Source organism: Sinohyriopsis cumingii, chromosome 17 (assembly GCF_028554795.1).
Source record: "Sinohyriopsis cumingii isolate HCF-2022 chromosome 17, ASM2855479v2, whole genome shotgun sequence".
In the NCBI taxonomy this organism is placed as follows: Eukaryota; Metazoa; Mollusca; class Bivalvia; order Unionida; family Unionidae; genus Sinohyriopsis; species Sinohyriopsis cumingii.
Window position 1 is genome coordinate 28746149 of NC_142977.1, and position 14951 is coordinate 28761099.

The following is a 14951-nucleotide window of genomic DNA, read 5'->3' on the forward strand; positions in this document are numbered from 1 at the left end:
AAACTTTCTTCCGAAAAGATGGTATTTTAGACTAGCGTTGCATTGATTTTCCACTAGCCTTCAACGTGTTTTACCGGTTGTGCTAGTCTTTTTAACAAATAGCGTACCTAATAAACATACTTAGTGCACAATTTACATACCTACTTGTTCCTGGGCTGATTTTCCCTGTACATAATAAACTCGAATAACCTGGGTGTACCGAGTGAACTTTTCTTTGTTTATCCGCACCAATGTGTCCTCTGGGTCAATTGTATTGTTTCCTATATTGAACGCCTCAGACGCCTTTATAGCGGCAGTTTCAACGTTCAAAATTGTGCCTGTAAAATTATATATATATATATATATATATATATATATATATATATATATATATATATATATATATATATATATATATATATATATATATATATATATATATATATCTGTCTGTGTGTGTGTGTGTGTGTGATAAAGTCTCCAGCAAAGCCTCAAGTCGAACGTCCTAACCATTTCTTTAACAGAAAACAAAAACCTATTCAATCCAGATTTCAAAATGCGGAAATGACCATCATTCTATTACATTTATAATACCCATCGTAATTAGTGCCTTCTGGAAGATTGGCACTCTACCTTTCTTCCAGTAAATACTTCGTGAAATTTCATTGGTCAAACTCCGCCTCCAATTACTATAACAAAGAATGAAAAAAACAACCTAAAATAATAAAAGTCAATATTGCAAATTTCAGGTTCAAGTTTTAAATGGATACTGAAGTTATGTCAGTTGCCAGTTATCCTACTGCAGTTTAGGCTTGCGATATTCAAACGCTGTCGACGAGAGATCTTGTTCTTTTAAGGCCCATAGCCACATTATTGGCGGAACTGGATAAATCAAAATAGGCAATCGGAACTCTTTGATAAACAAAACTTATTATTTTAGGAGAGAGTGAAAGACAATATACATAGAATGGTAGCTTGAAACCATAAAAGTCAAACGAAATAATTAGTAAAGCAATATAAGATTCCAGTTTTCCACCCTACCCATTAACAACCCATGTGTCCTCTCAAACGAGGCGCTGGATATACAACATACTACAACACAATGCTGGATCAGCCTGTATGATTAAAAAGTCATGTCGAGAAAGAAAACACATAAATAAATTTAAAGAACACACACAAAAGAATTGGAAATTGGTTGAAGACACTGTCATATAGTGTAATGTCAGATACACTTGAAACCTTTATATGATTTAATAATGTTTGCAATATACGGAAAAGCTTTGAGGATCCGCTCCAAATTTAAAATAGACAATAAAAGCTAGTGTGCAAATTTATTACATTCCCCGGGATCAGTTTTGTAACAATGCAGTGATTGTGACAATCGGAGCGCAGAAGAACATCAGCACAAACCAAGTCCAATATTGTATACATTTCTTTAACAGTGAGAACCTCTGTATTAATCAGTTCAAAACGGTGACATGCCCAGAAGTAGTGAATGGGGATACCCTAGCGACAATGGGAATTTAATGCTAAAATAGGGGGGTTGTACCCTGGCGACAATGGAAAATTTAACATTAGAGAAAAAAGTTTGTACCCTGGCGACAATTGGAATTTAACATGGGGAATAAATCGTGGGACTGTTGATCGACAATGGGAATTTAACATGGGGAATATATTTTGGGACTGTTGAGCGACAAAGGAAAATGGAACAGGGTCGGGACCCTATTTTAATAGGGTCCCACCCTGATGGGTCTCTATTGTTTTTTTAAAAAAAAATTAAAAAAAAAAAAAAATGGGGTAGGCAATTGAAAGTCTATCTCTTTTCGAGAGATTGGAGTGGCCCTGAAAAGGGCCTTTGGGTTTATGTTAATGTATCCATTAACATAAGGGGCACCGCATTGGTCTTCTTCTTGTCCTTAGGCTGCGTCTCATGTAGGACCGTAAATCAGGACTCTTTTGAGGCATCATTGTCTTTCTACGTAGATCCTACGTATCCACAGACTGGTGTCTGTCCTATGGACAACTGTCCAGTTGGATCGGACATACATGGGTATGTCCGTCCGGAACATCATCGAAGACACAAGCGTGGAAAAGTGTACGTCGGTCCACATGTTGAGGCGCCGAGAACAGGTGAATCAATGCAGTGAACTGCGCTTTATTTATAGGGAGAGGAAGGATTGAAACGGATTGAGTTTGTTGACCAATCCAAACACGCGTTACAAAATTCAGTCAGCCCGCATCCAATCCGAAGAGAGCAGTCTGTGACGTCACGTGGTCTATATAGATTCGCTAGCATCTGTGCGCAGTCAATTCATACGACAGTTATTCAACATGACGGAAACTCAGAAAACGATAAATTGGGGTGCACCAGCAGTGGAGACCACCCAAGGGAACCCGGACTTACTTTCAGAAGAGGTGAATTGGGATTTTATGGATTTTCTTACCTCGCAAGAATTTGTTCCGGAACCTTCGTCACCTTCTTCATTACCGCACGTGGAGAATGTTAGACAGAGGCAGAAAGAAGAATTGGAGAAATTTATACAACAGCAAAAGGAAGAGGAACAAGCTTTTCTTCTACAGCATCAACAGCAAGAAGAAGAGGTAAGAAAAACACAACAACAAGAAGAAGCAGCAGCAAAGAAACAAGGGTGTGAAAATCAAACGGTCACGGTACTGTTAGACATTTTAGCGGAGTTAAGAAGTCTGAAACAAATGTATCAGGCTTCTTTATTACGACCGAAGAGAATACGACCTTCCCGAGCTAAACACTCCAACCCTGTGACTAAGCCTACCGTACCACCCTTAGTGATTTCAACCAAATCATCATCATCAACAGGACGCAGTCCAGAAGTAGGCCTTGGCCGTGGAAAAGGCTTAAGACAGTTAAAGTTGATTGCTTAAACTCACCCCTACACCAAAAACCAAAGGCTCTTTTCAGGGCCACCCACGTCTCTCGAAAAGAGATACACTTTCAATTGCCAATAACTAAAAAAACAAAACATTTTACCCCTATAGTACGTGTGTATGAATGTGTGAGTGTACGTTCTTATTTTAAAATCAAAACTCAAAGACACTTACCTTTTTATACCTAATTTATTCTTTTATAAATATTTACAATCCAATTCACAATTCACAACAGAGCACTTTAAAAAGTTCATAGACTTCTTCTGTCTCATTGTTTAGTTTCTCTGTTTTTTGAATTTCTTCACCGTTACAGTCTTTTCCTCCTCTTCCTCCTCACTTTCTTCCCTTCTTCTTTTCTTCTCCTGTTTCTTTTTCTTTACCTGGCTGCTTTCTTCCTCTGAAGAATCCCTCTCTTCTTCTGAAGAATCCCTCGTTTCTTCTGACTCCTCTTGTTTCTTTTTTGGGCAATCTGGAGACCAATGTCCTTTTTCTTGACAATAATAACAGGTATCTTGACTTTTGTCTTTTCTAGCCCCTTTTTTTCTCTTTTGACGGTCTGGACACTCTGAAGACCAATGCCCTTTCTTCTGACAGATATAGCAAGTATCTTGACTTTTATCTCGCAAGGAAGGAGAGTAGTCCGTCGGCTGGTCTGAAGAGAATTTTCTAATGACCCCTCGCAAAGCTCTGATGAAATGTTCGAATTGTGTAGTCTCTTCCATCGTTGTGCTCGGTTTGAGAGTGAAATGAATAGTGAAAGGACAAGACACACACCCTTTTATATACGCTGGTCTGCCATGACTATAAATTAGTCTATGGTGTTTAAACTTTAGTCATTTGACGTTTTGCTATCAAGATGAAACGATCCAATTCATTTGAGAAGAAAGAAGAAGAAAGTAAGAGGCAGAAACGTGATCTATCGCCTCGTACCAGGGCTGAAGTCTTGGCACAAATTCATGCCAGTGATTTTGAAGAGGACATGAGTGAACCAGAATCCAAACCCTCTAAACAAAGTTCACCACCCTTAGTCAACCCTGAAAAGTACTATTCAATTCGAGAGACGGAAAAGCGCTCCTCTAGAAAATTTAGAACCACGGCTTACAAATACACGGTGAAGTTTAAAGATTTCAAGGCTGAAGTACCGTTAGAGAAAGCAGAAGGGTTCATCACCGGGGTGTGGGATTCTTTGCTCACCACACTAAAGCGACAATGTCAACCCAAAGAAGACGATCGCTTGAGACTTTCCATACAACACGACTGTTTGAAATCCCCTGTTTGGATCGAGTTTAGCACCCCTGCAGAATTGACTGCTTCCAAAGTCATGGACAAGATTCAACACGTACAACAATCCAATGACCAGTTTGACATCACCGATGGAAAAGCCACACTGGACATGACCCACGTCTCTCCTCCTCAAGGGACTGGACGCAAAAAGATGTTATTGGTGGACGAGCTTCGCAGCACCAAAACAAGTCTAGTCCGAATTCACAACTCTCAAGACCAGATGTGTTTAGTCCGTGCCATCGTGGTGGGACGAACCTATGCCAACAAGAACGACACGGTAGAATGGAAAAGAACCTGGAAAATTATTCAACGATCCGACCGAGCCAAACAACGAAGTGAAGCAGAACTCCTGTTACAACAAGCCGGCCTGTCCACAGACACACCCTGTGGCATTCCTGAGATGCAAAACTTGCAAGATATCCTAGCTCCACGCTACACCTTGAAAGTGCACCGTCAAGAAATGCGTGGGCCTCTGTTGTTTCGAGGGAAAGACTTTAAGGACGGAAAAAGACATTCACGTCTATCATCACGATGACCATTTCGATACCATTACCAGTATTACCGGATTCCTGGGATACGGTTATTACTGTGAAAAATGTGACTATGGCTATAACAATCGAGAGCAACACAAGCATTGTGGCTCGAAATGCTCAAGATGTTTGGCCTCTCCACCCTGTCTGAGCGAAGGGCAAGAACCAGTGCATTGTTCAACTTGTCAGCGCACGTTTGCCAGCCCTGCCTGTTACCAACAACATTTGAAGGCGCAAGGTTCACAGAAGAAATGCGCTTGTCAACTCCTGAGATTGTGCCCCGCGTGTGGACAAGGAATACGTGCCAATAGTGCCAAGGCACACGTATGTTCAGGAAAGAAAAAATGTCACATTTGTCACCACATCGTGGACTTGGAACATCAATGCTACGTGCAAAAATACCAACCCCAACCAGAGAAAGAGGATGGACACAAGAAGAAAGACAATTTCATCTTTTTCGATTTCGAATGCATGCAAGAGACCGGTATTCACATTCCTAATTTCTGCGTGGCTCATCGAGAGTGCGAAAAGTGCATTCAAGGACTATCTTGAGTTATTGCCCTCACTGCAGTAAGATTCCTGGAGGACGTGAAAAAATCTTTCGAGGGCCGAACACGCTAGCCGATTTCGCTCAATGGGTCTTAGACCCCATCGACAAGACATGGAGCCAAGAGGACATCGAACGATCCGGAGATTGTCATCGTCATGCCACAGTGATGGCTCACAATTTCTCCGGATACGATGGACAGTTTCTTCTCAGATACTATACGGAACATGGCACCGAACGTCCTAAAGTGACTTTGAACAAAGCCAAAATCATTTTCATGCAAGTGGGACAAGTACAGTTTAAAGATTCGATGAGTTACTTGGCCATGCCTTTGAGTCGAATGCCTAAAACGTTTGGAATGACAGAAATGGCTAAAGGGTACTTTCCACACTTTTTCAATACGGAAGCCAATCAACACGCCGTTCTACCCCATTTACCTGAGGCTCACTATTACGACCCTGACAACATGCGTACCGAACAACGAGAAGCTTTCTACGCTTGGTACCAGGCTCACGCCTCGGACCCTTTCGACTTTCAGGAAGAAATGCTAAAGTATTGTCGTTCCGACGTGGACATTTTACGGCGGTGCTGTGTAAAATTTCGAGAACTGTTCATGGAACACGGAGGGGTCGATCCTTTGAAAGAAGCTTGCACCATTGCCAAAGCGTGTTCCTTAGTGTACCGCCAACGATTCATGCCTGAAAACACTGTGGCTGTCATCAGTCCTCAAACGACCAACTATGTCAAACGTCAATACTCGGTCAAAGCCCTACGCTGGTTACATTACTTGTGCGACAAGGAAGACAAGTGGATTCAGCATGCCCACAACGGAGGGGGCGAAAAGACCATCGGAACGCATTCGGTCGATGGCTGAGACTTAGAAAACCCCAAGATCGTGTACGAATTTAACGGTTGCTTATTTCACGGATGTCCCGTCTGTTACCCTGACCGCGTCACTAAAAATCAGTTTTTACAACGAACCATGAAAGACTTGTACCACGCCACTTGTCAGCGACGACTAAAGTTAGAACAGGAAGGATACCAAGTGGTGGAAATGTGGGAACACGAGTACGATCACCGTTTGAAAACCGATCCGAGTTTAAACGCCTCGTGGAAAGTTACCAGTTCATGGTCCCCCTGAACCCGAGGGATAGTTTGTACGAAGGAAGGACCAATGCCACCTGTTTGCTGTACCAAGCTGACGAAGAGAACGGAGAAGAAATCAAATAATTGGACGTGTGTTCGCTGTATCCCTACGTATGCAAATAGTGTCGCTTTCCTGCAGGGCACCCGCAATTGTTCACGGAACACATCAACCTGAAAAACATTCGACAATACGAAGGTTTGATCAAGTGCAAAGTTTTGCCTCCCACCGACTTGTACCATCCCGTGTTACCGCACCATTGTCAAGGCAAACTGATGTTTCCTTTGTGCCGTACTTGTGCCTAAACGTGCAACCAAGACCAGCCTTGTCAGCACACCCAGGAAGAACGCACCTTGACGGGAACCTGGGTCAGCGTAGAATTGTTCAAAGCTCTGGACATGGGATACCAACTGTTAGAAGTGTACGAAATTTGCCACTTTCCCAAGACACAACAATGCCACAAGGGTGACCCCACGCATAAAGGCATTTTCGCAGACTACGTGGATGCCTTTTTGAAACTGAAGCAAGAAGCCAGCGGCTATCCGTCCTGGTGTCACACTCCCGAAGACCAAAAGACATTCAAAGAGAAATACTATGAACAAGAAGGCATCCCTTTAGATCACATCGAGAAAAACGAAGGCAGGCGATCGTTTGCCAGAGTGATGTTAAATTGCTTGTGGGTGAAATGGCACAACGACCGTGTTTACCCAAGACGGAATATTTGACCGAACCTTCCCTCTACTTCCAGATGATTCACGACAAAACCAAATTCATGAAACACGTGGACGTCGTTCGCGAGGATTTGATCTTAGTGAATTAAGAAGAAGATCTGGACTTTGTACAAGACGACCCCTTTGGAAATGTCATCATTGCGGCTTACGTGACAGCTCATGCTCGCTTAAAATTGTACGAAGCTTTAGAACTGTTAGGGGAACGTGTCCTGTACTTTGACACGGACAGTTGCATTTACATCGATCACCCGAGTCAACAGCACCCTGACATCGAAGGAGACCGTTTAGGAGCCTGGACAGACGAGCACCCCGACGACAAGATTCTAAGTTTCGCCAGTGGTGGTCCTAAAAATTACGGTTACGAATACCGGAACAAACAAGGAGAAGTGCACACGACGTGTAAAGTGAAAGGATTGACTCTGAATTATCGTACCAGTCGAGTGGTGAACTTTGGCGTATTGAAAGAAGCTTTGCAGTCAAGAGAAGATGAACACTTTAAAGTGACCACCTATCAACCCAACAAGATTGTACGTTTACCCACTCACCACATCGTCAGTCGACCCTTGGAAAACGTCTATCAAATCGTGTACCAGAAGCGACTGCGACTGCCCAACCACTTTACTTTGCCGTATGGACATGTTGGTATAAAACATTGGTTGTAAGAGGATAGCCACCCACCAGAAGAATGGCTTCGCCACAGCAAGAATCGAGTGAGAAACCCGATGAGAACTCCAAGTTCAAACCCTACCATTTTCCGGTTTTCTTCCCTGACTATTGTGATTGTGCCCGTCGATTGGACACGTTAAAAGCATGGCCTACGGATAGGAAAGGATTACCTTCTTCGCATGTTTTAGCTAGAACAGGATTTGTCTACTTGGGACCTGAGTCAGGATTGGGATACGAAGTACAGTGTTTAGCTTGCGGACTGAAGTTACGAATGGATCTATGTATCTATAAAGATTCAGCTATTCTGGAACATACTCGATGGTCTCCGTACTGCCCTTACCTTTCTATACCCTTTCCACCCATGACATTACGGTACAATGATGACGGTACCTTAGAAACGGTACCTTCCAAAACAAGACATAAAAAAGGAACGATGTACAAGCTTGAGACTGCAGTGCGACTAGTATAAAAAGGGGCTATGGTCAAGATCGATAGTTCATTGTGACTACCAAGACCAAGCGAACAAGATGAATACTTTCAGAGAAACACAAAACAAATTCAGACAGGTACACTTCAAGTGTGGGACTTCTGAAGTGGAATGCGATTGTGAGGATGCGATGGGAACGATGCTGTACGCTGTGACCTTAGCGATGCTGTAAAGCATCATGGGAACTTTGTTCTCACTACCCCTATCATGGAAAGTGATGCTGTGCGTGCCAAACCTGAGGGATGCGAAAGCGATGCCGCTCGTCCTCTTGGACACTTTACTGGGTTTCATTTTAAAGGTGGATGTTCACCTTCACGTCTACCCCCCTACGGATGTCATCCAGCCCTGAGCAAACTCCTGTCCATGTCACCCAGCCCTCATCGAAACGAACCTGTGAAAGACGAATATTCGTTCCCTGTGCGTTTGTCGGAATACTGCAACTTTGAAAATCGTTTTCAATCGTTCAAAGGAAAATGGCCTAAGTATCTGGGAGGACCGACCCCCGAAGAATTAGCCAGAGCCGGATTTTTCTACTTGGGCGAAGGGGATAAAGTCAAGTGCTTCAGTTGCGGTGTGTCACTTCACCACTGGGAACCACAAGATTCGGCCTACCTAGAACATGCTCGATGGTCACCGAATTGTCATTACTTACCCTTAGTGGGGCCGAGACATTGAAGTAACTTACCATGTCGTTGACGAAGAAGAAGAAACCAGATTGGTTAGGAGTCAAATGTTGGACATCACCGAGACCAGTATTTAAACTTCATTTCAGAAACGATATTGAATCATTACCTAAAGAACTGCAAGAGAAGATTTACAAGGAAGTTTGGCAGGGGTTTGCCAGAGTGAAATCTCAATGGGTGACTGTAGAACTTTTGTGCCGAGAAATTCACAAGAGGAAAGTGAAAAAAAAATCAACCAGTGTGTTAGATTTCTCTGGGTCAAGTGTGCATTCGTCCTATTATATTACTCTAGACCGTTTACATCAAAAGAGTTCAGTGACATTCTTGGACGTTACCCTGAATGGCAGTGGTCAGAAATTACTCACTATGTGGATTACTTTTGCTCTAGGAGAAGATTGTGAATTGTACGGACTGACCTATTCATGGATACTTTACAAGAGAACATTCGTGCTTTGCCTGTGGAGTTGAGAGAACGCATTTACCGAGAGCTGGTCAAAATACAAGTCAAACGTAAAGAACAATTGCATCCGTTACGTCACCAGATCTTTAACCATTGGTACCTGAATGGTATAAGAGGACTGATTCGTCAGAAACTGTTTCAGTGGTCAGACCATGTTCAACACTTTCAGTTAGTGAATGAACTAAATGTTCGTAATTTTGGTTACTTCGAGACTCACCTAGAGCAACGTATTGAGGAAGATGAGTTAAAGGATTACCAACATATTTTACGTGGAATCTGCTTAGCGGAAGACGAAACATCTAGACAAACTCTGAAGTGTATGTTACAGTATGCAAGATTTAGATTCCCTACTGGAGAACGAAGATGTCTAGTTAGAAAGTACCTTTATTGCTTCCGAAATAAAGAGACTATAAAATCAGGAATCCATACCACGGCTTATGTCACAAGTGATTGAACAGATTCCGTGGAAGGAACTCAATGACCATATTCAAACCGTGGATCATTACCATCAATTATTACAAGAACTGTATCCATTCAATTTGGGACGACGCATAGTGTATGTCTTAGCGACTTGTTTTCTGGGATTTCGTTTACCAGCCGATTCCTTGTGGACTCTTTACGATCAGTACTTACCACCCCAATGGCCTTAAATGGTCACGAAAGACTCCTTTTGCTTAAAGCCTTGCGTTTTCATCTGGATACTTCTCGACCTCAACAGGAAAAAAAGATTCGTTAACTTTTAGCTACCGAAGACGTGTATGACGATGTGTGTGTAGCTTGTGACTTACACCCCCATTAGACAGATGTTCGTGACTGGAAAAAGGGGGGTTTTGAGGCTTGGATCCAAGAAGTGGCCCAGTATGCACAAGAGTTGTTCAAGGAAAAAAGTTACTTTTCAACATGTGTTAGTGACAGTGCCAGAAGAACCCGTCACCGAGAACAACCACTCGCTTCAGGACAGGACTGTCACGGACATTCCTGAAAGGTCATTCCGGGAGGACACTTGTGTGACAATACCTCATGTAGAGACTGTAAGAACATTACACACCGTCCCTAAGACATCTTGGTTACCCAAAACATGTTGTACAGACACTTGTTTATATTCCACTTTGATCGTTTTGATGTGTTTTTTATTCCTGTGCATAACTATTTGGCTTTTATGTATTTTTGTCTTTCGTGTTGTTCATATTTGAAACATTCAATAAACGTGTCCTGAAGAAAGTATATAAAGTCTCGTCTTGTTTGTTTTCGTGTCAAAAGTGACATTCCTAACACTATGGCTACCTCTGCTGTATCTGCTCCCTCTTCCTCTACTGTCAAAGTCATCGACGAACACTTAGATCGTGCCAGTTGGGAGGCTTTGTATCTTCGCCATCCCTTTAACATGCTCATTGCTGGACCTAGCGGTTCAGGCAAAACCGAATTCGTCAAACGTTTGATCGAACATAAACATCATTTGATCGATCGTCCACCTCAACGCATCGTGTGGTGTTACAAAGAGTGGCAATCGGCGTACAGCCTCTTGCGAGAAAGTCAAGGCGATTCCATCGTGTTTGTGGAAGGCATTCCAAAAGAAGACGACGGCATCGTCTCTGACTCCCGTCAAACCCATTTGGTCATTTTCGACGACATGTTAGGAGAAGACGAAGAAGAAATTAAACTGTGGTTCACGCGCAAAGGGCATCACCGTAATGCCAGTGTCGTTTACATCACCCAAAATTTGTTTCAACAAAGTAAAGCCCATCGCACCATCAGTCTCAATGCACATTACGTGGTCTTGTTTAAAAGCCCTCGAGATAAATCGCAAGTGCAAGTCTTAGCCAAACAGTTAGGAACGCCTTGGCTGACTCAGGCGTACGACGATGCCACTCAAAATAAACACGCCTATTTACTCGTCGATTTGAAACCTACGACCCCCGATGATTTGCGATTTCGTACCCACTTGTTTCACCACTGGGGCCAAGACGGAGGGCCTGTCCAGTACACGTCTCCGTCCTCGACTTAACTTCACTCCACAAAAAAAATCTATAAAAACCTCAAACACTTTTCGTCTGTCTCACACAGTTTGAACATGACGTCCCTTCAGTCGCATCTTCCCGTCAAATTGATTCGTACCTTGTATGGCATCAGTCGAGAAAAAAACCCACAAACACGAGCTCGTGTCTTAGAAGCTAGTCTCAAAGAAGTCTTACGATGGTTCACGGTGACAGCACGTCAATTACTACAAGGGATCATTCAGATTCCTCTTCAAACCAAACGCTTTTTTGATCGAAACAAAGTCGCTTTGACCCAGCTGGCCGATCCCCGCATCGACACTCAAACCAAAAAACAAATCATTTTGAAACCTGGAGGGAGCGGTACTCTAGGAGGGGTCATCATTCGCTCTCTCTTAAGATGGGATCCTAATGCCCCCAAAGGTCTCCCCAAGAAAAAAGTCAAACGAAGCTCCAAGAAGAAGAAAAAGACCAGGTCCCCAAGGAGAACTTGTCCGGTGGCGGGACCCTCCTCTTACCAGACACCACCCCGGAGAAAGAAAAGAAGCCCCCAGAAAAAGAAGAAGAGAAAAAGTACCCAGAAAAAGAAAAGCCCACAGAAGAAAACTAGTCGCAAGAGAGGCACTTCGGCCAGGACGCAACCTTACACTCGCAAACCACGACCTGCCACGGCGGTGACTGCGTCTCCGGCAGCCTCAAGTTCATCCACTTCTCCGTTGATGACACCAAGAACTGAAGAGTACTTGGAGACGTTGATCACACCAAGAACTTCTCCGTTGATGACCCCAAGAACTTCCCCAGTGGCAGGACCCTCCAATTTAGTGGCAGTGGCTGCTGCTCACAAAATACCTTCTCACAAAATCAAAGTCCAAGAAAGATCGGGCATGTTACAAAGTTTACTGGATTTGTCCAAGCAAGACCTGGCTCGATTTAGTCCGTTGCGTACCCCTGCACGACGCGTCATGCCTGTCCTCAAGTTGATACGACGTAAAGACAATCAGTGGCGACGCGTTCCAGCATAAAAAAGGTGTGTGACCAAGTAGGTATCAGTGTTTTCTGGTGCTGAAGACTCAAAGATATCACCCTCCAGAAAACATCCCTCTTCTAAACAACCCCAAGGAAAGAAAAGGAAAGGACTGCCTCCTCGTTTAGTCAAACATGGGGACATGTTATCTGTCCTGTCCAAAGCTCCTCCACCCCTACGAAAAAAACTCATTCAATCATCTTCCAAAGAGGTCATCGATACCGTGTGCGAATGTTGTTTGAACGTCTTGAAAGGTACGATCCCTTTGTCCAAACACCAGAAACAATGTTTAGGCAAACATCGTCACGTTCTTCGTCAAATGGTTCAAAAGAAAATCCCCCTTCGTCAAAAGAAGAAGATGTTAGTCCAACGTGGAGGCATTTTACCCCTCTTGTTAGGTCCATTGTTGAAAGGAGTCTTGGGAACCATGTTGGGAGGACTGGTGGGAGCAAGATAAAAAGGCCCTCTGAAGTCCCAAGATCTCAGAATCGACCCTTGACAACCCCATGGAAGGACGAAAACTAGCTTTAGTGCCTTACAAACGATGGATGGAATACCATCGTTGGCAAGAACAACACACCCCGCATTTACCTCCCAATCCCCATTTGAGCGATATGTCCCAGTTACAACACGAATTCCAGTCCTTCATGGATCGCCAAGATTTGTCCGAAACAGAAAAATCGCAAAAGTACGGTCAACTCTTGCAACGACTGCAACTCTTTCACCAGAAAGCCTCAGACGAAACAGCTCTTCCCACTCTGAAAGATTTTAAGACCTTGATGAAAAGTCCAGCACCATCACCAGTACCACCACCACCACTACCAGTGACCAAGGCAGAAAAAGGAGAAGAAGAAGAAGGGTTTCAAACTCCACCAGGAAAAGTACGCAAGTTAACAACACCACCTACCTCCAGAATTGGATGAATTAAAAAGATGATGACCACCCCTTCTTCATCACAAAGAAAAAGAAAGTGAAGACAGAAGTGAAGACAGAAGTGAAACAAGAACCGATATCCCCTGCTCCGACATCCTCCTCTTCGACACCTATTGCCGGTCGCACACGCAAAGCATTACAATCCAAGAAAGTACCCCAAGAGAAAAAGAGTAGCATCTTCCAAGAGTGGGTGCCTTATTAACACACAAACCAACAAATGGAAAAAGTGTTAGCCAGCATTTACTACGATCCCTCGCATCCTGCAGGTTACGCAGGAGTACAAAAATTGTATCGTGCTGCCAAAACGCGACTGAAAAGTCTCCGTTTGCCTCAAGTGCAACGATGGTTACAAGAACAAGCTACCTACACTTTACACAAACCCATTCGACGCAAGTTTACCAGAAGCCGCACCCGAGTGGAAGGCATCGATCATCAATGGCAAGCCGATTTAGCCGATGTCTCTCATTTGGCCAGCTACAATCGTGGCTACAAATATTTGTTTTGTGTCATCGACGTCTTTTCCAAATTTTCCTGGGTCGCACCCTTGACTTCCAAATCGAGCGGCGAGTTAGTGCGAGCCCTGCAACGAGTGTTGAAACAAAGCGGTCGTCACCCTCTTCGATGGCAAACGGACAAAGGTACCGAATTTCTGAACCAAGATTTCCAAAAAGAATTAAAGAAACGTGACATTTATTTTTTTACCACCGAGAATCCTGAAACCAAAGCCAGCATCGTGGAACGTTTTCAACTCACTTTGAAAGAACGCATGTGGAAATATTTTACGCATCACCACACTCTGAAGTACATAGTCATCTTAACGCACCTGGTGCAAGCGTACAACCAATCTTACCATCGAAGCATCGGACGTGCTCCGCAAGAAGTGACTCCCGAGAACGAAGTGTTGGTGTTTGAGCACCTGTTTGGTACGTCCCCGACGAGGGCTGTCCCCAAGAAAAGCGGAGTGTTGGCCGTAGGGGATTGGGTACGCATTGGCACTTTCGACAAAGGTTACTTACTTAACTGGACGACCGAATTGTTTCGTGCCACTGGACCAGTGCATGGTCGTCATCCTGCCGTCTATAAATTGGAAGACATGAACGGAGAAGTGCTCAAAGGAACGTTTTACTTACCCGAGTTACAACGTGTCACCAAAAAAGAAGACGACGTGTACGACATCGAAAGCATTCTCGAACGCAGAACCCGTAAAGTGGGCAAACGACGTGTCAAAGAAGTCAAAGTACGTTGGAAAGGATATCCACCCAGTTTTGATTCTTGGATCGACGCTTCGCAAGTCATAGACTATAAAAAGAAGTGACCATCATGCCCTTTCACACAGACGCAGCTACGTCGACCACTCCTTCACCTAGTTCTTCTCTGCAAGATTTACAAAAACAACCTTTGTGGGTGTGGTGTGGAGAACGTGTGCCTAAAACGCAAATCGTCTTTTTCTGCCAGATCTTCGTGGTGTATTGTGTCATCGGGGCAGCCATCGCCAATTTAAGTTTGCAACAAGGAGACAAACAATTGTGGACCATTTTATTGAGCAGCTGCATCGGTTACCAGCTTCCCAATCCCTCCCTGAAAT

General features: G+C 43.7%; 1 protein-coding gene across 1 annotated transcript in view; it reads right to left on the reverse strand.

Moving 5' to 3' along the window:
- The window catches only part of LOC149778330 (uncharacterized), a 61593-nt gene that overhangs the window by 33923 nt on the left and 12719 nt on the right, over positions 1 to 14951 (reverse strand). The window contains exon 6 of the mRNA XM_089939140.1: positions 141 to 317. Coding sequence (XP_089795266.1) covers positions 141 to 317 — 177 coding nt within the window. The remainder of the gene's footprint in view (positions 1 to 140; positions 318 to 14951) is intronic.